This window comes from Hesperophylax consimilis, chromosome 10 (assembly GCF_061612785.1).
Source record: "Hesperophylax consimilis isolate HC1 chromosome 10, BYU_Hcon_1.0, whole genome shotgun sequence".
Classification (NCBI taxonomy): Eukaryota; Metazoa; Arthropoda; class Insecta; order Trichoptera; family Limnephilidae; genus Hesperophylax; species Hesperophylax consimilis.
Window position 1 is genome coordinate 21,741,808 of NC_142845.1, and position 25,155 is coordinate 21,766,962.

Here is a 25,155-nt window from a genome sequence, read left to right on the forward strand (position 1 = left end):
GTAAAAAATCCAAAAAGGAGATAAAATCTTGTACAGTCAGAGTACGTACTCCAGTTTTTTGGAACTCAGTAAGACCTAAGAAAGAGTTTCTCATCCGTCATTGTATGCTGAACGTAAGAAAAGGGTGATTACGTTGAGGGTCGCATAGATTCTCGGCACTTGGCACCGGCAAAAAGAAAACCTTATCAAGTGGAGAGACGGACTATCAGACAGAGAGGAGGTAGATCTCAAGTACTATTTAACGTATATGTACATGAATTAACTCACTCACAAGATAAATATTTATATTATTGTAGTAATACAAAATATTTGCGGTAGTAAAAAACCTTTTGTAGTAATACTAAGGAAAAGAGTTTCAAAAATATTTTGTTAGGTGGTGGGACATTTTACGTTGTTGTATGGTACTTTTGTATTGCATCCTGTATGAGGTACGCATGAGGCCTTAGTCAATAAACACGATAATATTCGAGAAGAGCAGTAAATACATTTGTTTACTGAAGTAATGTATTCTTTATTTGGATAAGAAGTGACTTGATAACAATTTGAGAGACAGCTTATAAAAATAATCCACCCTGAGCGAAAAACAGAATGCATCATCACGCTAATGATGTCGCAGAATTAATGTATTATTGTTGATTGTCCTCCTTTATTTTACCTCTACCCGCTGTTACATTTTGTTATCAGAAATAAAATATTAACAAAGCACTAAATCATGCTGGCGAGCTCGACACGTTTAAGGTTGTACCTACCTACTTACCTGGCCGAGTCTGATGACGAATTAGATACTTACAGGTAAATCATTTTAAAGATATTCTTTCTTGCGTAGTGGTGTACTGGATGAATACAAAAATAATGATTATTTAAATTATTATAAGCAATAATTAGTCGTCTGTTATATCAATACAAATTGAAAATATCTACTAATTTTTTACTAATTATTGCTTATAATAATTTATTATCCTTTGTGCTATGCATAAAAACCTTGTCTTATAAACATTAGTTTATCGTTATAAAAAAAATAATATATTTGACAAGTCAAAATATTTCACTTACAAATGTAGATATAATATGTCTCAACGCCATCTAGTGGGAAATTTAGCCTTACAAAAATAAAGTTGGTTGTTTACAGGTGAAAAAAATATAATAATTGTTGATTGAAGTATAGGGTTTTCCAATAAGAGGTGTTATTTTAAATAGCCCGCTATTTCTAGCCCGAAATTATTAAAATTCACTTAAGTGAATCAAATGCAAATCATCTTGAGTGATGAGAGCCATTTCCACCTTGGTGGCTTCGTCAACAAGCAAAATTGTCGCGTCTGGGGCTCGGAAAACCCAAGAGTTATTGTTGAAAAGCCTTTCTATCCTCAACGTGTGACTGTTTGGTGCGGTTTATGGTCCGGCGGAGTCATTGGACCTTACTTTTTCGAAAATGAGGCTGGAGCAACAGTTACGGTGAATGGATTGCGCTATCGAGAGATGATTAATGATTTTTTATGGCCGGAATTGGATGGTATTAATCTGGACAACGTTTATTTTCAACAAGACGGCGCTACGTGCCACACAAGCAACGAAACCATTGATCTTTTACGATTGAATATCAAAATAACACATCTTATTCGAAAACCACTAGTACATATTGAATTATTTGGCGGATTGGGAATAAGCCAACGTGGGTCAGTGGTCCAGAGCATCTGACCGGACATCAGAAGGCGCTGCTTCAATTCCCGTAAAAATGTGCGGTGAAAAAATGAAGACAATGTTGGTAGTTCTTATTCGAAGTATGATACAATTAAAAGTGACCGAGGGGGATAGGGTCCCATTAGCTCAATTGGTAGAGCGGTGTCCCGGAAAGACAAGGGTTCTGGGTTCGTGTCCTAGATGTGACCGTATCCTTTTCTGATTTTTCTGTTTCAGATTTTCGTTTAGAAATCGCTAATATTGTCTTCAATAATTAAATATTACAATTTGAGGTTTTACTCAATAAAGTTATTCCGAAAATAGATATTTTTTCCTACGAGATTGTGTATGTTTTGTTAGGAATCACAAAACATCGTGAAATCAAACCGCTAGTCTAATTTTAAAGGTTTTCTTCTAAAAATACATGTGTACATTGATGTATTACGTTTGGAAGAGACATTAAGCGAAAAAATGGGTTCCACTTTTTACCCTCATATTGACCTCCAATGCTCTAATTAAAACTGCCCAACCGATCTACACGTACCGCGATATATATACGACGAGATATATTATTAGTACGCAATAGCGCCTCTAATTGTGTAGCTCTATGCATGAGTACTGTAGCTGTAGTTGAAGATAATTATTTTTAATTCATTATTGTATTTTTAAAATAATTATTATTGATAAACGCCGCTATGCACCCAGTATTGTTTGGCTTCTGTAGGGAAGTAGGCGGGCAATGTTCTGAACCAATTCGTATCGCATGCATGCGCATATTTTCTTCTTATTGACGGAATCCTATGGCGAAGCTTAATGCTAAATCACTTTTATGATTAATCTTTATAACGAATTGATGTACATTATGAATACAAAAAAAATATGCTTAAGATAAATTGAAGGGTTTCCTATCGTTTCGCTTGAGTAGAATACAAATAAAAAATATGTAAATATGTAAAAATAAATTACTAAATAAAAAATATAATAAAAAATATGTAAACTACAAAATAAAATATTTTTTCAATAGAAATGTATGAACGCGTAAAGGAAACAACTTTTAAAAAATATATTATTATAGCTAAGATCATCTGTGACAGTTTCACTTGATTAACTTTTTTACTTTCTTATAAAATTATTTACAAAATAAATAAAAACCAGTTTTGTGCTTGAAATCTAACGTTTCTAGGCTCCATTTGTCAAGCGATTATAATGCCTATTACCTAAAATATAAGATATACCAAGAATATACACATTTTTGGATTGTAGCTTCCTCTTAATGCCATCTCACATATCAAATAATTTATTTTCATAATTCTGATTATCATCCCGTAATTATAATCCGTACTTCCTCAGATACGAAGTACCGTCATCAAAACGATTGTTATTTTTGTGTAATTACACAAGCTGTTATTTATGTACTGTAAATATTTATTATACATTAACCCTTCAGTACATTCATCACATTTGTTCAGTTTGTAATGTTTTCTGTGTATTTCAAATGGGCTAGGTATATACATTTTATTTTTTAATGTTCTGTAAAAACAAATACTTTTTTAAAAACTAAATAAAATTATCCTTCCGGTGTATGCATTAAAAAAAACATTACTATTTCTAAATAATCGAATGTTAATATCAAACGTCAAAAACGCTAACCAAATTTTTACTTAATTTTTTACTCCAATCATAGAAAAATTGAGAGAACTCCATATTTCGAAAACACATTCGTTTTGTTTGGGGAATTTGTAGGAAAACTGGGCCTTCACTTTTATCTCGTTCATATAATAAAAAATATGTTTTAAAGTTTCACGATTGCGGCGCGAAATGTGAATTATTAATTTTGGCTATTTTTAGGATTTTATTAAATGATTCCAGTATAAATATTTGAAGCAATCTGAAAAGAATTAATATTTCTCTTTCTAACGTCAAAAAATTACGTATTTCCGCATGATAAAAAAAAGATAAAAATACTTTTATAAAATATGGACGCCCGGTCAAATATAACCCTCAAACGCTGGAGAGGTTAACTGACGTGTACAGTGTACACGGCGTTGGTCGGGGATTATGAATGGTTAGGAGTAAAGTTTTACGGTTGTGAATTCTAGTACCTGAAAACTGTTTTTTTTTAGGTAAAAATAATATTATTCTAATTAATTGAATAGTTTATTTGTTATAAATTGATCAAGCTATGTCTTTCTCGAATGTGCCTGACTTCTAACATTCACTACTGTATACCACATTGGTAATACTAAAAAATACTATATTATATCGATGTTACATTAAGTCTTCCTCGGGCGTTTACGACTTTTCTACCTTTCACTATTTTATTACTATTAAAAAACCACACTATATCGACTTCGTATGTCATTCCCGTGCAGAGATAATGCGAAGTCTACCCGGGCGTCCCCGAGTTCTTCTACCATTCAAATCACTATCTAAACACTCCTGGCAATAATAAGAACAAACTTTGATATTTCCAGCAAAATCGGTCCAGTAGTTTTTGAGTCTATAGAGGACACACACACAAATGCATGTTTGTTTATATATATATAATTATTTGTGTAACGCATACTTTGGGCCACGTTATATAAATTTTTTTTTGCGCCATTTTGTTAAAATCAGCCTTAAATACTACCCCCTAACAGCTATGTACGTTTATCATGAGCCGTTTTAAATATATATCGAAACATATATCTACCGTGTAGTTTGAAGACATTTGGCTTTTCGATATAAACTATAAATTGAGGACTGTCTTCAAAATATGCGTTATACATAAAATGCCCCCGTGGTCCCAAATAATGCGTTACACAGAGAGGTGTAGATTTAAAACGTAATTATCATATATGTATAAATAAATTTGGTAACGGATATGAATAACTTTCAAGCGGCTTTCCCAAAAAAATATGAATGGGAATTAATGATAATGATGAGGTGGGTATGTACCTTATATTGTGCGGTTTTTTTGGTCAGCAATACGTATTATGTTTGCGGTAAATGTGGATATGTGTTGTGTATCATATCCGTCGTAATCGAGATATATATTTTAAAACTTCGTTTTTCAGATCGTAATATGCGTCTGAAAAACACACACGAGGAAAAGGGGTAATTACAGCATCCGGAAACAGAAAAATCAGAAAATGATTTTGGTCACAACTAGGAATTGAAGGGGAGGCCTTGAAGGGGATTTGCTCTATTATTGAACTAATTCGACCCAGTCCTGGATTTGTCAATAGGCCTTATAGGCCGCGGCCTAGGGGCGGCAGAGTTCAGGGGGCGGCACTCGCTCGCTTTGGTAAGCCGTGTATGCGATTATCAAAAATATAAATACCTATCAAAAACTGTCTGCGACGAGTTCATTTGCTTAATGGCTGAGAAAATACTGAAATGCATTAGTGATGAGATAAAAGAAGCTAAATACTTTTCTTTAATTGTAGACTCTACACCGGATGCAGCACACGTAGATCAACTGACACTTGTGATTAGATATGTTTTAAATAATGGAGAGTCATGTGAGAGATTTCTTAAATTCTTACCTTCTGTAGGACACAAAGCTCAAGATATGTTTGATGCCATTACTTTAGAGCTAGAAAAGTTGAACATAAATCTAGAAGACTGCCGGGGTCAGTCAAATGATAATGCCTCGAATATGTCAGGAATTTATAATGGTTTACAAGCCAAAATTCAAGAACAAGCACCACTTGCCATGTTCGTCCCTTGTGCAGCTCATTTATTAAATTTGGTGGAAACCTCGGCCGCTGAGTCTTGTACGCCTGTCACTTCTTCGTGTTGCTGGAAGAGGTATATACTTTCTTTGTGAAGTCAACCGATCGTTGGAAAAAATTGGCTAATGAAATAGGAAAACGAAAGACGCTGAAGAGAGTAAACCTCACACGTTGGTCATCAAGAGCAGATGCCTGTCAAATTGTAAGAGATTCCTGGGATGAAGTACTTACGGTTTTAAAAATGATTGAAAATGACGCTACACAGAAACCCATCCCACGAATTGAAGCAAAGGGAATTCGCGTTAAATTGAAAAAACTAGAAACGGCATTTATGATCGTATTTTGGAATGCTATTTTGAACAGAAAGTGAGTGCTCAGATTCAGAACTCATCTGTTGATGTACTGACGGTATCTGATCTTTATGGATCTCTTCTCGAATTTACAATAGCAGAGCGAGAAAACTTTGATTTTTTCGAAAAAAGTGCAATTGAAATGAGCGCACTTAAGCAATATCAGGGCGACATTAAGAGTAAGAGGAACCCTAAGAGAAAAAACTTCATAGACGAAGCATCAAATGAGGAAATTGAAACAACCTCCAGAGACTCTTTCAGAGTCAACACCTTTTTGGTAATTCTGGACAGACTGAGAGCTGAGTTAGAGAGAAGACATGGTGCATATATATAAACTTTAAAGAAAAAATTTCATTTTTAACAAGAATGAGTGAATTTTCAACACAAAGAGTCTCAGAAAAAGCTCAGTCTCTTGTGCAATATTACTGTAATGATTTAGAAGACGATTTAGTTCAGCAATGTGTACACTTTTGTAGTCACATTTCCTCTAATAAGACGGCAGAGAAATCTGAATCGACATAATTACTGAATCTTTTTAAGTTTTTGAGGAAACAATCTCTGTGTAATTTTTTTTTTTTTTTTTTTATATTTACTCCACACAGGAGGCCCTGAAGAAAATAATTTCCCTCAGGGCCTATGTCATCTTTGGGGATGCTGTGTGGAGGGTCTTTTTGTGGAGAGGAAGGAGTGAACATGGGTCTTGAAGAGTCCCATGTTGTAGGAGGGAGGAAACACAGAGGCCGGCAGTTCGTTCCACAGCCGAGCTGTTGAACTTAAGAACGAATCATAGAAGCGACCCGTTCTCATGTGACAAGTGTCAACTGTGTACAAATGTTGGGCGCGCGTTTGGCGTGTATCCCGACTACGCACCGGTGCCGAAGGGATCAATGACGCTAGTTCCTCAGAGCATCTTCCATTGTAATACCGATAGAACAAGGACAGCATACCTACCTGACGCCTGTGCTCTAAAGATTGCAGTCCGTTTGTTAAGATTGGGGAATCTATCAAACGGACCGCCCGTTTCTGCACAGAGTCAAGGGTTTTTTTCAGGTATTTTGGGGCTCCAGACCAGAGATGGCTGCCAAATTCGACAGTAGGGCGCACTTGCGATTTGTACAGGGTGAGCAGTTGTGTACTATTAAAGTATCTGCGGGCCCTGTACAGTACGCCCAGCTTCTGAGAGGCCAACTTTACTCTAGCTTCGATGGAGCCCCCGTACCTGAGCTGGTCACTTATAGTTACACCAAGCATATCAATGGAAGGCCTGTTCGGAAGATTGCTTCCGTTGAAGGAGACTAGATTATCATTTGGATCCCTTTTAGACGTAATCAGACAGGATTGGGTCTTTGAAACATTAAATTCGACGAGATTATTTTTACCCCAGGAGGAAATACTCTCGAGATAACCGTCCATTCTCTGCTTCAAAGCCCTCCGAGCCGTTGGAGTTTGTGTGCCCTTTGGGGGCTTGTCAAACAAAAAGCTATCATGAACTGTACTGTCATCCGCGTAACAATGAATCGGTGCACATGTCAAAAGGTCATTGATGTGCAACAAAAACAAAGTCGGAGACAGAACCGATCCCTGTGGGACGCCAGCATTTATGGAGTGCGAGGAAGAGGTGAAACCGTCAGCAACCGCCTGAATCGACCTATCCCTTAAAAAGTCAGCAATCCACGTACACAGGGATGCGGGAAGTCCGTAAGAATGCAATTTGTTGACAAGTCCTCGGTGCCAGACCCGGTCAAAGGCCTTGGATATGTCTAGTGCGACCGTTTGGGTCTCACCGTGACGTTCCAGGCACCGCCCCCAAACATGCGTCACATACGCGAGAAGATCACCGCACGAGCGGTTCCGCCGGAATCCGTATTGACGGTCGTTGATAATTTTGTTCTTCTCGAGGTATGTGAGCAGTTTGTCGTTGATCACACGTTCCATCACTTTGGACAGAACTGATGTGATCGCTATGGGGCGGTAGTTGGCCGGGTTGGAGCGGTCACCTTTCTTGGGAATAGGGTGAATTACCGCTTTTTTCCAACCAGAGGGCACAGTGCCACACTTCAGGGACATTTTGAAGAGCTTTGTCAAAACTGGAACTATTTCCGCAGCACACCTCTGCAATACCAGGGCAGGTATTCCATCAGGTCCACTAGCTTTGTTAACATCGAGCCCCCGTATGACGTGGAGTACATCCCGATGCCGGATCCTCAGCTTTTTCATATAGAAGCCGCAGTGAGGAACCGACGGCGGAACAGCACCCCCGTCGTCGAGGGTCGAGTTTTCCGCAAACATTTTCCCTAAAAGGTTTGCCTTTTCGGTGGCGGTGTTTGCTAGTGAGCCGTCAGGTCTGGTAAGAGGTGGCAAACTGGGTTTGCAAAAATTTCGACCTATTGAGCCCGCAAGCGACCAGAATGCTCTGCTGCCATGCGGGCAGGCAGCCAGCTTTTTGCTGATCTGCAGGTCGTGTTCGAATTTTGACCTATTGATGATTCTCTTGCATTCCTTTGCCGATTTGTTGTATGCTGATCTGCTTTCGGGCGTTCGAGATGTGTTGTAGGCTCGGTAAGCCGCGTTTTTTCGTCGAACTGCTTCGGAGCATTGTCGACTGAACCACGGCTTTGAGCCCACACCAGTTTCTTTAGTAGTCGATTGTATGAAGCCATCCATCGCCGATTTGATGACTTCACCAATCTCCTGGGCACATCTTGAAGGGTCCGAAGTCCGAAAACAAACAGCTGACCACGGAAAAGCATTGAAATGGGCCCGCATACCGAACCAATCTGCTGACCTATAGTGCCACACTTTTCTCCTCAGCCTCTCATTGGTTGGTCTGAGGCTAACGGGGATTGATGTCGTCACTAGGCAGTGGTCAGATGATCCCAGAGGCGCTGTGACGTCAATCTTATAACCGTGTGGCACAGTAGTTAAGAATAGGTCTAACAGATTGGAGCGGTGAGTCTGGACATCAGGAACCCTTGTAGGCTCCTGAACCAATTGCTCTAATCCGTAGCAAATGGCAAAGGATTCCGCCTGTCGGCCAGCCGAGTCCGTTGGGCCTGAGAACTTCAACCATGGTTCGTTATGAACGTTGAAGTCCCCCAGAACAACAAACTCGGCCGAAGGGTAGCGGGGCAAGAGATCATCAATAGTATCGCTCAAATGTTTGAAGAGCTCGGAAGTGTCTGATTCGCTATGGTTCGGTGAGCGGTATAGACATGCGTAGAATCTTGCCGTACTGGCAAGATTGACGCGCACCCACATTACGTCGAATCTGGAGTTTTCCAGACTCAATAGTCGCACACAGTTGACGTCAGCTCGACTATAGAGGCAGACTCCTCCTTTCAGTCGGAATTTGCTTGCGAGGGTAAAGCCCGGGCAGTCCAGATAGGAGGAGTCTGGCGGCTCGGCTATCTGAGTTTCGGATAGGAAAAGAAGGTTGGGACGTTGGGACAAAAGATGGTGATGGACGGAATTTAAATTTGTGTGCAGGCCGCGAATGTTGGCAAAATTTACCAACAGTTTTGGCCCGCACCGGGGACGCCTGCTACTCGCCGCTGTAAAGATGTTATGTTTGTTTTTATGTATATTCATGATTTTAATTTTTTTTTTTTTTTTTTGTTTTTTTTTGTTTTTAAGGATATGAAGTGAAAGGAAGGTCTGGAATGGAAAGGTGTGAGGGGTGGGTAGGAATATGGGGTTCAGGCTGTCCAGGAGTGATGAGCGTTTGGTTCCAGCCCACCCATGTAATGTAATGTTTATCCAAACTTGTATATAGCTCTCCGCATCGCACTTTGCACCCCGGCCACAAATTGTTCTGGAGAAAGGAGTTTTTCCTGTTTAAAGCGTGTGAAAAATTACCAAAGGTCTTCACTGTCGCAAGAAAAACTTAACTCTTTGGCTCTTCTGAGCATTGAAGCAGACTTAATGAATACTATAAGCTATGAAGATATTATAGATGATTTTGTCAATAAAAAAATTGTAATTGTTGTTATTAAATTTTAAGTTTAAAGTTTATTTTATTTTTGATTACCTACTTCCTACATTTGAATATTTATTTTGAAAATTGTGTGTCACCTAATGGCAGCCTAAAAGTGAGTGATTATGTTTTTTTTTAATTTTTTTTTTTTTTTTTTTTTATGATAGATATTATCGGTGACAATTTCCAAGAAGGGGGTAGGGGGCGGCGCAAACGAAGTGGCCTATACTTGTGAAAAGTACAAATACGGCTCTGATTCGACCCTATCCTCTTCAGTATATTCCTGTTTCACATTTTTCGTTTGAGAGACGTTAATATTGTCTTCGATAATTAAATATTACAGTTTGAGGGTTAACTCTCATTAAGTTATTGAAAAAAATCTAGACCTGGAGAAAAATCACTAGATGTCGCACATTAAAATAAAAATGGATATATTTATATGACACTATCTAGACTGCATTAAGTTCAGCTAGAATCTTGTAATCATACATAAAGATGGGTTAAAAAAAATGAAGATAATGTTTGTAGCTCTTAGAGGAAGTATGAAAGATTAATTATTATTGGGATAGAGTCGAATTAGCCCAGTGGCAGAGCAAAAAAAACTGAGGCCCTGGGTTCAATTACTTGATGCAACGGTATATTTTTAAATAATGATTTTTCTGTTTCAAATATTTCATTTGAGAGTCCTCAATGATTAAATATTAAAATTTGAGGTTTTACTCATTAAGCCATTCCAAAAATGAAATGCAATTTTAATTCTTTTTACTCAAAGAATGTATTCATGTTTTACGTAGCCTGTTATTTTAATTTTATTTTTATATCATTTGAATTGATTTTGAAATTTAAATTAATAAATGTACGAGGACCAATAAAACTACTTTTTATTTGCACTAATTTGGTATTATTTTGGGGAGTATAAAATAATTTATTTTTTTTCTAATCCTGTTTTCATTTTATTTATTTCATAGTTATTATATTATTGGAGAGGAGAAACCTCCTTGGCACACTTCCATTGAAATTACCATTTTTTTTATTACACTAGAGCAGACAAGTGAAAAATTACGGGACATTAAATAAAATACAGTTAAATAACTTACAATTCAATTCATCAGCAAGATATCAAAAAACTATCAAAATCCCAAAACTCAATACAAAGCACACACAAAATACCTATCTCTATCTAGGTATAACATATTTTAACATCCTTCCATTATATCTAAAAAATATTGAAGATATTCAGGAATTTAAAATAAAATTAAAAAATTACCTAAAACTACTATAAAAGTCCATATCTTACTCTTATTATTATTTCCTTCAAATCTTGAAACTGTATTATTGATAAATCTTGCCTATTTCTTACTTATCCCTTTGGTTTTGAAAAAATATTATTTACTTACTTACATGATTCCATATAATTGAGCTAGGATTCACTCACCAAACACAAGAGCCTCGTCTCTTTATGGTGAGGAAAAGCTATTATTATTCACCTTTATAACACTGTATAATATGTATAAATTGTATATTTATTATTATTATTATTAGAATTGTAGACGTTTTGAATCATTATTTTTCAAAAGAAGTTTACCTACTTATTGTTGGGAAACTTGAAAAATTACGATATTTTTCAAACATTTAAACGAAAGAAATACACATTTCAAACAAAGCATTATTACTTAATAAAATAATGTTGGTACCTTCTTTATCGCTTGTCAGATATGATTTATATTTATCAGTTCCACTTTTGAAAATTAAATTTATGCATTACGCAGGAATGCAATTTCAAATCACGCACTCATGCACTGACTACCGAAATTAGTGTGTTTAATTAAAAGTGTCTAATTTTCAATAAATCTTAGTGGAACATGTTGAAAATAAAAATATTAAGAAAATAGTACACTTACCAACTGAATCCATTGATTTGGTCAAAAGACAAAAAGTTCGTTTTCAGCATTCAAGTTGTAGAGGTGCACGTCCGCGATATTTAAAAAAAAACACACTTATCTCAACCCATCGATCGAAAAATTATAATTATTACAATCTACGTTTCGTTTAAATTCAATAATGCTACATTCACCATCACCATCTAATATTTAAGCTACGTATCTTTAAAAAGACGACAATAATACTTTATCCCATTGGAGTAAATTTTTACTTATCTCCCCACCAAAATAAAATATTAATTAATGCAATAAAACGATTATAATTTACACAAATAATGTTTCCCGATAAGGCAGGTTGATTTTGCTACATTTTGCCCGTGAGAGGAATACAGTTCGACGTTGACTCGATAACACGATTCGCAGCGAATAAAGACATCTTTTCTTCCATTGTTTGATGTAGGCAAAACGATTTTTGTTTGTGTTTGTTTAAAAGATTACCTCTCGCGAGATACGCCGCATGACTCCATTTTAAATTAAATCATTGCTAAGTAGCTAAGCACACAATTCCCTCAGTATGTTCTTATCAGTCTATGTACCTTCATTATTCATCAACAAGCGTCGCTACCTTTATAATCAGATCCGCCTCAACCCAGGCCAGGACACTGAATCAAGTCGGCCTGCTATTTACATAAGATCATCCTGTAAAGCCATTCTACCTTATGTTATACCTTCTTCATTAATACACTTAAAATTAGAAGGCAACTGATTGATCTGATAATATGTATGTTTAAATAAAATAAATTGATCATCTCGATACTATGATATTTCTTAGTAGAATTAAAATAAATGCTCCCAATTCTTATTGTTGATGCCATACGATGTTTCACCTGTATGATATCGCCTATTAGGCCTCTGACTCAAATATGTCTACTTATAATAAGATAAGTACTGAAGTATATATTTTCGTCCATAATTAATTATTATTTAAAAAAATATATTTTATGTTTACAATTACGAGATAAAGATTACAATTTTGGTGGTTTTCTCATCTACCATACTAGGCTCATCCTCGTATTATGGTAGTCGTACATGATTTATGTAAGAATTAAAAATATATATATATATATATATTTTGTAGAACATCCCAATTGGGGTTGCCATAGTCTCACTGGCTCCAGACGGATGGGAGCAGTTGGGACTCGCGTGCGGTCAGAGGCGGATTTGCAGTCTTGGCCGCCCTAGGCCCCAGACAATGTAGCCGCCCCTTTCTCAGTACCCATCATATTGACCAGGAGTATCCAAACTTTTCAGTAAGTTCCTAGGGTCAAAACCGTTTTGATTTTCCTGCCATTATCATTCATGGTTCATGGGGTGAGATTTGTCCAGGTCTTGGCGGCGGATACGTCTGCCCACCTGCTGCGTGGCGGGCCGGATCGAGAGAGACTGGGTGAGGGAGGCCTTTTGACCTTTCCAGCCGGACTATCTTGACCCATCGCCTTGCACCGCAGTTGGAGGAATGTATTCATACGTATGTCACTCCTGGACACACTAATCCCCAGATTCCTACCCACCCCTCATACATTTTCCTTTTCAGAACTTATTATCCTTCCCTTCCTTAAAAAGACCTTCCACACAGCATCACCTAAGATGACATAGGTCGTGAGGGAAAATATTTTCCTCAAAGCCTCCTGTGTGGAATTAATGTAAAAAAATACGCTTGCTAAATTCGCTAGTTCAATTACTGTATAATTGTCGATTGTCGCAGGCCGGATTGATGACATTGGCGGGCCGTTGTTTGGAGACCCCTGATATAGACTATAGACTACATCAGTGATGGGCAAAGTACGGCCCGCGGGCCAAGTCTGGCCCGCCAGGCTAGTCAATCCGGCCCGCGACATTGTTTTGAATAACCCTACCACAATTTACCAATTGAAAAAAATGTATTTTCTACGTAGATAGAATAGAATACTTAACGGTTTCCTTCTCATTGTGTTTTAAGTACGGTATTATTGCATCTATTATTAGTTTGCACACAACCTCGCGCTTTGCAGATCGGTAGCATGGCGAATGCATGGCGATGTGAAGTGCAATGCGTGTGTTGCTCGGCTAAGTTCGGGACGAATCGGGCGCTACCATTTTCGTTTCCTTTGTTGTCAAGGTCAGTGTTCAATCGTTCAATGTTCATCAGTATAGTTCGGACAGGTTCACGACGCGACGTCGCGTGCGTAGTCAGTGTCAAGTCACCTCTGCGGCTGTATGCCTGGCTCGTGTTTCTATGGTTGTGCTTTTTTAGTAGTGTTTTTGACATTTTTGATCGTTACATTGGCAAGTACAAAACGTAAAGTTGATTCAGAATGTCGTATTTTTAAAGATGAGTGAACTTGGAAATACTTTTTTACACATATTAAGGATAAACCTGTGTGCCTCATATGCAATGAAGCTGTAGCGGTATTTAAGGAATTCAACCTCTCACGACACTTCATGACAAAACATAACAACGCCACTTATACTCTTCTAATTAATTTTTTTTTTCCGGCCCGCCTAGATAATTTTTTATTTTATCTGGCCCTTTCCTTAAAAAGTTTGCCCATCTCTGGATTACATAATGAATTTACTTTATTGACAACTTTTATCGAAATCGATTCAGAAATTTTGCTAACTATAATAGCTGCTAGTTTGTAATACTTTCTAAGGTTTCTAGGATTTGAATAAAACATTGAAAACAGTTTTAGGTTTAATTTATTTAACTAGTTTGAGGTTTATTTTCTCACGCAATAATATATAAGTGTTTCACAGTTACAATTAGGGTTGCCAGATACGGGCTGGATAAAAAGTTATTATTAAGTCTCCAAACAAATAAAAGAAATCAGCACCTCTTTTAAATAAAAATCAACTTAAGGTACATATTCGAATATAATAACTAAACTTAAAATACAAATTAAAACGTTGGTAAAAAAATTTACGTAAAGCATTATCTAACATTAAAAAAAACTGAACTCAAAACAAAAATCTGGCAGTTACAATTCTCGTCTGCACTTAAGTGCAGCAAAATCATTAATTAGATCTTCGCAATCCAATTTCCTTAAAAAATCTGCTTCTATGTTAAGCAAAGCAAGATTGTTCAGCCTTTGCTCCGCCATTGTTGTGCGTAAATAATTTTTTACACGTCGTAAACAACAAAATGATCGTTCTCCGGAACAGTTACTGGCGGGAATACACACACACATTCGAAGAGCAATATCCACGTTTGGATAAATGGTTTGAAGATCTTCAGTTCGTAACCATTTTAACAAACTGACAGCATTGTTTCGATCCTTATTTTTCACACTGCAGTGAGCACGAAAATGGAGACATTCTTCTGAAAAATGGGCTTCTAAATCACTAGAATAAATCATTTGCAATGATTTTGCCTTTTCTTCGACTTCAGACGGGCTTAGTTTTGTCAATTAAGTAATAAAATTAAATTTATTATAAAGTGATTTGTAAGCACCCAGTCGTTTTTTTAGTTCTGCTGATTTCGGTCGAAAAATGGACAACGGACCACTTTTATTTTTCTGCGATTGATTTCGGTCCAAAAATGGACCACATTTCCTACCATTCGTAAAACATTTATTGTAATTATTTAAAACATTTTCTTGGCCAGCCGTTTATTTTAACACGGAGTTATTGCAAATTGCAATGCTTTATCTATTTTGACCATAGATGTCACAAATCCGAACTCCGTAGGCTACTTTAGAACAATTCTAAAAAGAAATAAAAATCCTTTGTCTCTTAATCCTATTCCTACGTTCCTCCACCCCCCCCCCCCCCCCCCCCACCCTTTTTCATAGATTTTAACAAAAAATATATATATTTTTATTTTTTAAAGAAAATACCTTTAGGTATAATGTCACACTTTATTATTCACTATCATGAGTGGAAAGTTCATAACAGGCATAAATAACATCTTATCATTGTATTATTTTATAATCTTTGATTTATTTATTTATTATAGCTTTTGTAAGGTGATTAAGAGCATGTTCACACAGAGCTATACTATGCGTGGGATGGCGTATTTCGGCATATCGCTCGCCGTACATTCCAAATTGGAATTTCAGCGATATGCTGAAATACGCCATCCCACGCATATTATAGCTCTGTGTGTGAACACGCTATTATGCATAAAAATACCTAACGCGGTTCAGTCACTAGCGCAACTGAATCACGGTAGGGATTGGAAATACGCGAGCGGGCGAGCGACGGAGCATGATAGGTGAGGCGAGGGCGGCTGCGGGACGTGGGGGCGCGCCGTGTGCTGTGTGTGAACACGCTCTTGCATATCGCTATTTCGTACGTAGAATATTTAGGTACTTAGGAAGTAATTTCTTGTTATCATCTGTGACTTTTTTGTCACGATTGGCCGCCCCTAATATCTGGCCGCCCTAGGCCCGGGCCTACATAGGCCTAAGGGCAAATCCGCCTCTGCGTGCGGTATTCATGTAAAAAAGGAATACAAGAAGTTAGGTGTCACATAAAAAAAAATATATTTATAAAAAAATGTGTTACATCCGTGTAAGTGCCCTAAAACTGTCCATTATTACAGATATTGAGTGAAAGTCCCTTGTATTTTTTTATCATTATTTGGGTCATCGCGATTTTCGGGTTAAATCGAAAAGCAAGTCTGTCCAAATAAAGCCCAATGCAAATGTTTTGCTTCCAAGAAACCATGGCAACATTAGCGTTCCCAATAATTCAACTGTGGGACTTAAAAATTGGTGTATTGATCTGGTACCGAATATAAAGTAGGTACTTATCTAAGTGTAGTTCTTTACACAATTTAGTGATTTGAATTATTTATGCAAGTCAATACGCCAAGAACTTTTGAATGTTTAAATACCAATACATATTCTTGTACTACTGTTAATCTACTACTAACGATAGATAATCTAATCATTTTACATGCTTCACCACTATTATTTAATCATAATACAACATATAGATACGTAAAATAAAAGGTATGAGCTTCAAAATTTTACACATAGGTACAGTAGAATCATTTTAAAAGAGAGTCTTGCTTTCGTAGTGGTTTATTGTATCGTAGGACTACTGCGGAGTAAGAGTGGATTGCAGGTGGGTTCCACATTATTTCGAGCCATTATCGTTACGCACAAATTCATTCAAACGAGCTCCCTTTATAATGACTTCCCACCTGGAGATATTTGGAACAAGTGATTTGAGGTCAAAAATACAAATATTTCAAATCACCTAGGTTTACCAAATATCTTGATTTATATTTTGGACTGTGTTTGTTTACATGTGCTAGATAGACATATCACTTATAATAGTGCTCTTACCAAGGGAATCCATTGATTTTACCAAAAGTAAAAGTAAAGTCAACGATGGTGACTATACTGGGACAAACATCAACAACATTTATAACTGACTAAGGAAGTATGCAAATAATAAAAAAAACGATTTCTAACGTCGTAATCGCAGGAACGAACAATTGCACCTACGAACTGCAAAACACTTAGCACTCATGCTATGCGGTTTGGCTTAACAATCAATTATTATTACAATAATTGTACTTATAAAAATTATATTTTAAAAAAAATGTGTTACATCCGTGTAAGTACCCTAAAACTGTCCATTATTGCAGATATTGAGTGAAAGTCCCTTGTTTTTATTATTAGATTGATATAATTAATATGAATAATACATCGTGTTCTACGCTCATACCGCGAAACTTAGCTTTTGCCCAAATAAAAAAGTTATTATAAATATCTCTATTTGTGCATTTTACAAATTCTTAGTGTAAACAGCGCCCCTGAGGTGATATCTCACAAAATCGGCGCTCTACAAATTGTCTAATAAATATAAATAAATAAATACATTTGTTATTATTATATCTCCGAGCTCGGTCAGCTTTTCAATTTTCTGTTGTAATTAAATTATATTGGTTTTGAATTTACACTTTTTTTATCTTTTACGATAATTGGAATTCCACGTGAATAACCATGGTTAATAGGCATGTACCTAACACCTCTCAGGGTTCGTAAAAACTGGACAAATTTTTTACAAGCCAAACCATGAATTACGGGAAAGGAACACGTTTCACTCTGTTTGCTTCAATTGATTAAAATTCAAACTATTTATATTATTTAAATAATAATTATGAATGTTTTATTTTTAAACAATAATATATATTGCATATATTCCGAAGAAAAATACATGCCGCCGACGGGAAATGAACCCGCAGTCTTCTAATTGCCGGTCAGGTGCTCTACCAATTGCGCTATTCGGCTTATTCAAAACCCACCAAATTATTCAATATGTACTGGTATTTTTCATTCAACAATTATTGCTTGTTAGATTTTTTTCACTAGAAAACAACCAACTTTATATTTGTAGGAAAGGCATTGATAAAGCTAAATCTCCTACTAGATGGCATATAGACATATTATATCTTCATTTATTGGTGAAAATATCTTGACTTGTCAAATATTATTATTTTTAATGATAATCTAATGTGTAAGAGACAAAGTTTTTTATTCATAGCACAAAGGATAACATATTATTTTTAAGCAAAATTTATTAATATGTTATTCTTTGTGCTAAGCATAAAAAAAATCATCTCTTAAACATTAGTTTTTTCATTAAAAATAATAATTATATAGGATAGGCGATATAAGGATAACATGGGTATGAATATCATTCTTGGAAATGAAAAGCTACAACATGTTCAAGTAACGAAATATTTGGGGTTGCTCATAGACTCTAACCTCTCGTGGAACTCCTATGTTGAGAATGTAAAATCTAAAATTTCCCCGATAACCGGTGTACTCTATCGACTCCAAGGTGTGCTCCCCACATCTCTACTGCGTGCCACATATTATGCTATGATCCACTCCCACCTGAGTTATCTAGTTAGTATCTCGGGCACCATTACCAAAAAAAAAAGTTCCAAAATACAAGTCATTCAAAATAGAGCCGTACGGAATATATATAATATGCCATGGGATACACATGTCAAAGATATATACTCACAGACACAAATACTTCCATTTACGATTCTGCCAAAGTATAACATCACAACTGCCATTCTACAAATAATTCAACACTCCTCACACATCAACACTAAACCAGTCTTTAATGCTGACATACACCAGCACAAAACACGATCACAAAATCAAAAACACTTATCGTCATCTACTTACACGACTAAATTTGGAATTAACTCCTTACAATACATTGCACATAAGCAATACAACGCATTACCTAGTAACGAACAAAAAAAAAATTGGCAAAAGCTCTTAAAAGCTATTTCCTCAGCAGTTTTATTAATGACTAACACAATCTTTCATTGGAACTCCATAATGACATCTGCGTTTATTTATTTTAATTTATTTATGTTTTCTTGTCAATCGTAATTGTAATTGCAGTTGTAATTAATGTTGTCTTTCCCGAAATGAGTTTTGTAAACTCACTGGGAATAATACATGATAAATTTGTTATTATTTTGTAATGTATTATCTTGTAATAAGTAAAATAAAATAATCGGTCACATAAACGATGTTTGGATTCTGAAACAAATAAATGATCACAGCATGCGATTATTGGTGGCTGATCAGTTAAGAACCTCGCATCTGGATCCAGAGGCCGCGGATTCGTAACCCGGCATGCGCAAATAAATATTACTCAATTTAAATGTGTTATTTCACATAAAATTTAAATATATTTGTGGCACATTCCACATCAGTAGATACCGTCAGTATCACCGTCATGAAAGACCACCATCCAGAATCGAAAAGCCATGCTTAGTGACAAGATCAGAATAGCCAGGTATTTCCCAACCTTCCTCTTCCCCTCCCCACTCCTTCATCCTCACAACACAAATCAACTCATCAATTACCTCGAATCAAACAAACTATTATCACAGAAAAAATCTAGGAGCATCCAATGCCATAGCCTTAGTAATTGAATACATTAAAAATTCTCCGAACTCTGCTTCGGAATATTCCTCGACCTTTCTAAAGCCTTCCACACAATAAATCAATCACATCTTTTCGAAAAACTAATAAATATAGGAATTACTGATAACGTGATAACGAATTGATATTTTTAAAATTTTATATGGAAAATAGAAAGCAAATGGTAAAACTTAACAACATATCCAGCGAGTTTATTGACGTCAAATTCGGGGTTCCTTAAGGAAGTATTTTGTGTCCAATCCTCTTCTTAATTCTCTATTGACCTTTGCCACACAGAATTTGAAGGTGAAATCATAAGTTTTGTGGATGATACAGTTCTTCTAATAAATGAAAAAATAAATACCTTTATGTTCTAATCTTTATCATTATGTGTATATATGTACCTACCTAGTACTTTTAAATTAGAATGCTACCCAAGCAGCAGTTAATCTTTGTTTGATTGGATATTTTATTTTATTCTATTTCTTCTCTTTGTTATTCATGTTTATACAAAATATGTCAGTAGGCTTAGGCACCAGTTAAAAGTGCATATACCTATTATTTCATTATTATTTTAATACTATACTTATCAAACAAGTTATCAAAATGTTAATACTCATCCTAATTTGACTGTCCTGAAACGGGAATCCTCCTAGTTGGACAGTCAAAACATTTTTTAAATAATGTATACAGGGTGTATCGGCACGTACCCGACAAACTTTAACCAGCTATTTATTCCTTAGCACATTTGGAGTAAAAATTGTTATGGGCACTTTGCTGTCCGGTAACATTTTTTTTCAATTAAAAACAAAAAAAAATCCACACTCCGTCACTGTCATTGGCATTGTTTCTCGTGTTCAACAGCTGTTATTAGCAAGTGTGTCAAAAAGCGTGTTCGCTCATTCATACACACTAAATAATAATAGCTAAAAATGAGACGAATGGTGCCATGCCATTTCGTTGTGATCGTAAAAGCGCGCTAATGTAGGTACGTACATTATTCAACGAAACTCGAATAAAATATTGGCAGGTGGGTTTTCAAACTTTGACAAAGGATAAAACAGTGGTGACATGTGGTGAAAATATGAATAGTAAATTTTTTATTAAAAAAAAATGTTACTGGACAGCAAAGTGCCCATAACATTTTTTACTCCAAATGTGCTAAGGAATAGCTGGTTAAAGTTTGTCGGGTACGTGCCGATACACCCTGTATAAATAAATATACAAAAATAAATAAATAAAATAAAAATAAATAGGGAAAAAATTAAGAAATCAGAATATATTTATAATTACTTTATATTATCCACACTACTAAATTTCAATCACATTTAAATGAAATCCTCAGCACGGGAGATCCCAGTGAGGATATCATTAGGTCTATTTGTTACAGCAAAAAAGATAATAAAGCACATTATTATTATTATTACTTATATGGGCAGTAGAGAGATCTGTTGCCAATATTCGTTAGAAAAGTTTATTCTGGGATGAGTGGTAATTTTGATCAAATAAAAACTCAATAGATAGGCACATAAAAAACATATGTATATATATAAATCTTTATTTTTCTATGAACTAAATTATTAATAAACCTATGATTATTTGATATTGAAAAGTGAAGTACAGATTTCAGTCATTAAATTAGTGTATTTCTGCTGTGAGCCCCATCTCCGCTAGGATCAAATCAACAGCGGCATTATCAATGTAGATATTATATTCCCAGGAACTAACATAGGCTTCTGTGAGACACTCTTCTCGGCAATGCGCAATATTCTCTGAAAATATTATACCTTTATAGTATTGAGACTATACTGTAATATTTACTCTAATTTATGGATCAAATATAAATAACACACCAAGATATAAATATAATGAACAAATAAAGATTGGATAATAGTATTATTTAAGATCCTCTCGGTAATGAGAAATAATAGTAAGTTGTGTTGTGATGTGATGATTCATACTTATATACACCCACATAAAGTGCTTTAAAAGTGAATTTTCTATATGGGCACACATTATGCATGTGTATTTCATAAGCAATGAGCAAAAAATTATATACCAGTGACAAGTTTTTTCAATTGATGTTCCGCAGCAAACCTGTGAGTGCATGTTTCCACTTCTAGAGCCAGTTTAGAGGCGGACCAAGTGTTGACAATAGCTTCAGGAGTTGAGCACAACTTCGCTAAAGCATTTAGTTGTTTGGATAATGTTTGCATTCCTAAAAACGATAAAAAACCATCAAAATTAACTAAATATAAGGAATATATTGATTAATAACACATTGTGGGGTAAAGTATTTAAATAAAAAGAATATTTTTTCACATACATCGGTATCTATCCCTGTACGCGGATCTCGCATATTACGTTGTGATCCATGAAGTTTTACTAAAACACATACATTTTGTCACATACAAGTGCCGCTGATGGGATAGATTGCGTTGTCTTTAAAAAGCCAGCGTTGCAAAGGTTATCTAGAATACATAGTTGATTGGAACAACTAATATTGTTCGATTCTGTAGCAACTAAATTTATCGATTTTTCACGTGGCAAGTCAAATTACAAAATTAAAAAAGGCTTCTAAGGTATTTAGACTTTAGAGACTTGGGGTACTATCCCTGGTTATACTTTGCTGATAATGGCCTATAACCTCTTGGATGGTCACGTCAGCAATCCGGAGATTTTAGAGACTTGGGGTACTATCCCTGGTTATATCCGTCAGCCTTCTTATCTGGAATGCTGGGTATTAATTTGTGACTAATAAACACATTAAACTTGTCGAATACCGCTACACGATTAATACATAAAAATATATAAGTAGCAGTTGGTTTCAACTTAATTTCTACAAGAAGTAACTAATTATGTGGTGGGAGATGGTAAGATGCATGCAAGTTCCATTTTATCACAAAGTTAAATTTGGAGGTTAGGAAATACGCATAAATTATAAAAACAACCCAAAAAACCTATTTTCTGCATGCTATTTTGTGCATAACTTAAATAATTGCCTCCATTAGATATTTAAGTTGAAATCAAGTGTTGTTGATCAAGCCTGCAGCATGCAGGGGAATTCGACAAGTTACCATAAATACATAATTAGATATTTAAGTTGAAATCAAGTGTTGTTGATCAAGCCTGCAGCATGCAGATGAATTCGACAAGTTTACCATAAATATATATTTAAGTTGAAATCAAGTGTTGTTGATCAAGCCTGCAGCATGCAGGGGAATTCGACAAGTTTACCATAAATACAAAGTAATTTAAAGAAAAACCATCCAAACCGTTACCTCCAACAACATGCTCCATTCCATTACTAGCTTCTAAGAGAGATTCACATAGTGACATCAACTGGGAAGGATAACCTCCGCCAACAAGTTCGTGTAGTTTCAAGGCCTGAATTGTCCTGCAAAGCAACAAACCTTTCTTCTGTAGACTATTCCAGGTTTCGACATACGAGTTAAGTGTACAGGAATGGGTGTAGGCAGTTTTCGAAGGTCCGGTGAGTTCACGATTAGGTGTTCCTGTTTTCATAAATAGAAATAAATCAAAATCTGATTTTCACTAAAATAGAGGATTAAATGTTACACGGTTAAAGTATGTGTACCGATTGGTGAAAATGATGAGCTGATATTTAATTTCTTATCCGGTGTTTTCAGTATACTCGCTACTTGCAATTTTGACATTTCGCAAACGTTTCTGCATAAATAAACCACACCTGACCACACCATTGGTGTCATAAATTAACCACTCACATTGGTGCCATTGGTGCATAAATATACCATTGGTGTTATGTTTTCACTTTGAAGATGGCAGTGCTTTGACTGCTTTGACGCATAAATATACCTGCTTTGACGTCTGGCCAGTGATGCCATACCGCGAAAATAAAAATCGGCAGATTTTAGTGAAAAATATTGGTAGACTTGATAAGAAAATCGGTAGAATTTCTGAATGTATTTGCGTGGGGTATCGCTCACTACATAAATAAACCAGTACCATAAATAAACCACTCTACCAGTACCAGTACTGGATTCCTCACAATAATTTTTCGAATCCATGGGAGAGAGTACTTTCGTGTACCGGATGACAGCCATTTCAAATAATTTCTGTCAATTGATAAGATATAAAAGTTGGCAAAACTACAAAAATTTCCACATCTTTTCCCCGCCTGATTACGTTTGACTCCTTAACCATTTTAATAAAACCCCCTCCTTTCTAATAACATAAAAAAACAATAACCCAAAAGAACAATAACACGACATGATAACATTTTTCGCACGTCCCGCCAAGTCCAGCCGATAAATTAATTATTTTGGACGATTAATTGGTAAACGGAACGGCTAGAAACAATTGAATAACGTAAGTTTAAATAAAATATTAATTAATATTTCGTCAAAATAGTGCCTACTTATAAAGCAACTTATTTATTTAGGTATTATTATTATTTTATATAACCTAACCTATAATAATCCAACCTAACCTTAACTGTACTAACTCAACATAAGATATCATATAATAACCTAACCTTTTTTTAAATATTTCGTTTTTTATATGACATGCCTAAATACCTTTATTTTATTTTTCGAGTTCGGCCAAAATAGTACCTACCTAGAATTTGCATAGAGTAAACGGCAAAAATTTTAGCCACTAATATGGTATCAGGAATACGAACAAAAGAAAATATCAACAGAAATTATTCTGGCTGTCATCCCACACAACGAAAGCGATTTTTCATTTTACGTAATTAAAAAAATACAGTGTGTGGCAAGCCTACGCACGACGGAAGTCAAACTTTTAGTATTCTTCTCTCTCTCTCTTTTCATTTTCTCTGTCTATTGACATATTTATAAGTAGCATGTGATAAAAAAAAAAATTAAAAGTTATAAAAATATGGGATACGAACCCGGGTCCTGCATAACGAGTGTCGAACGCTCTGCCTCTAGACCGCGAGGAGAGGTATCTCGCGCCGCTCGCGCGACGAGATCCGCGCATAAATAGGATACGCGTATACTCCTCAATTGACTTGTCCCGCGCAAATTTTCGTTTTCAAACACGGCAAATGAATAATATCACATAACGTCTCGTTAACGCTTTATATAGGGTCGAATCGAAGATATATCGGCAGTGTGAAGTCATATCTGTCGTTTTTCAAAATATTTCCGTATATTTGTCCGTTTTGGAAAAGATCTATCGTGTTTTAACAGTCTCATACCCGTATGGAGTCTGAATTTGAAAAACATTTCTAAATTTTGAAAAACTCAGTAGATATTACCATTCCTGCTTCAAAGCCCTCTGAGCTGTAGGAGGTTGTGTGGTGTATATATTACCATTCCTGCTTCAAAGCCCTGAGCTGTAGGAGGTTGTGTAGTGTATATATTACCATTTCTGCTTCAAAGCCCTCTGAGCTGTGGAGGTTGTGTAGATATTACCATTTCTGCTTCAAAGCCCTCTGAGCTGTTGGAGTTTGTGTGTAGATAATACCATTTGACAATATTGTGTGTATTTGGACAACGTTTTGTCAAATGGAAAATATTTTTGTACATTTAGCAATCATTAAGAAAATATATGTGGATATTTTAACACATTTTACAACTTTAAAAAAAATTTTGGGCCAAATCA

General features: G+C 35.7%; 2 protein-coding genes across 3 annotated transcripts in view; both read right to left on the bottom strand.

Annotated features, from left to right (window-relative positions):
* Window positions 1-12,008, bottom strand: part of LOC149420457 (uncharacterized) — a 181,266-nt gene extending 169,258 nt beyond the window's left edge. Inside the window, exon 1 of the mRNA XM_089636153.1 lies at window positions 11,618-12,008. Within this exon, the coding sequence (XP_089492279.1) occupies window positions 11,618-11,630 (13 nt within the window). The 5' untranslated portion in view covers window positions 11,631-12,008. The remainder of the gene's footprint in view (window positions 1-11,617) is intronic.
* Window positions 12,009-20,965: 8,957 nt separating this feature from the next.
* On the bottom strand, window positions 20,966-23,373 carry LOC149420458 (uncharacterized). 2 transcript variants are annotated; one of them, XM_089636155.1, is made up of 4 exons: window positions 23,144-23,373; window positions 22,959-23,060; window positions 21,605-21,763; window positions 20,966-21,317 (listed from the first exon to the last, which is right to left on the bottom strand). In XM_089636155.1, exons 1-4 carry the CDS (start codon window positions 23,274-23,276, stop codon window positions 21,184-21,186), a joined length of 528 nt encoding a protein of 175 aa, XP_089492281.1. In that variant the 5' UTR covers window positions 23,277-23,373; the 3' UTR covers window positions 20,966-21,183. The 2 variants fall into 2 exon arrangements, with proteins under 2 accessions (XP_089492281.1, XP_089492280.1); XM_089636154.1 differs by having other exon boundaries at window positions 20,972-21,317; window positions 22,827-23,060.
* Between the last annotated feature and the right edge of the window lie 1,782 nt (window positions 23,374-25,155).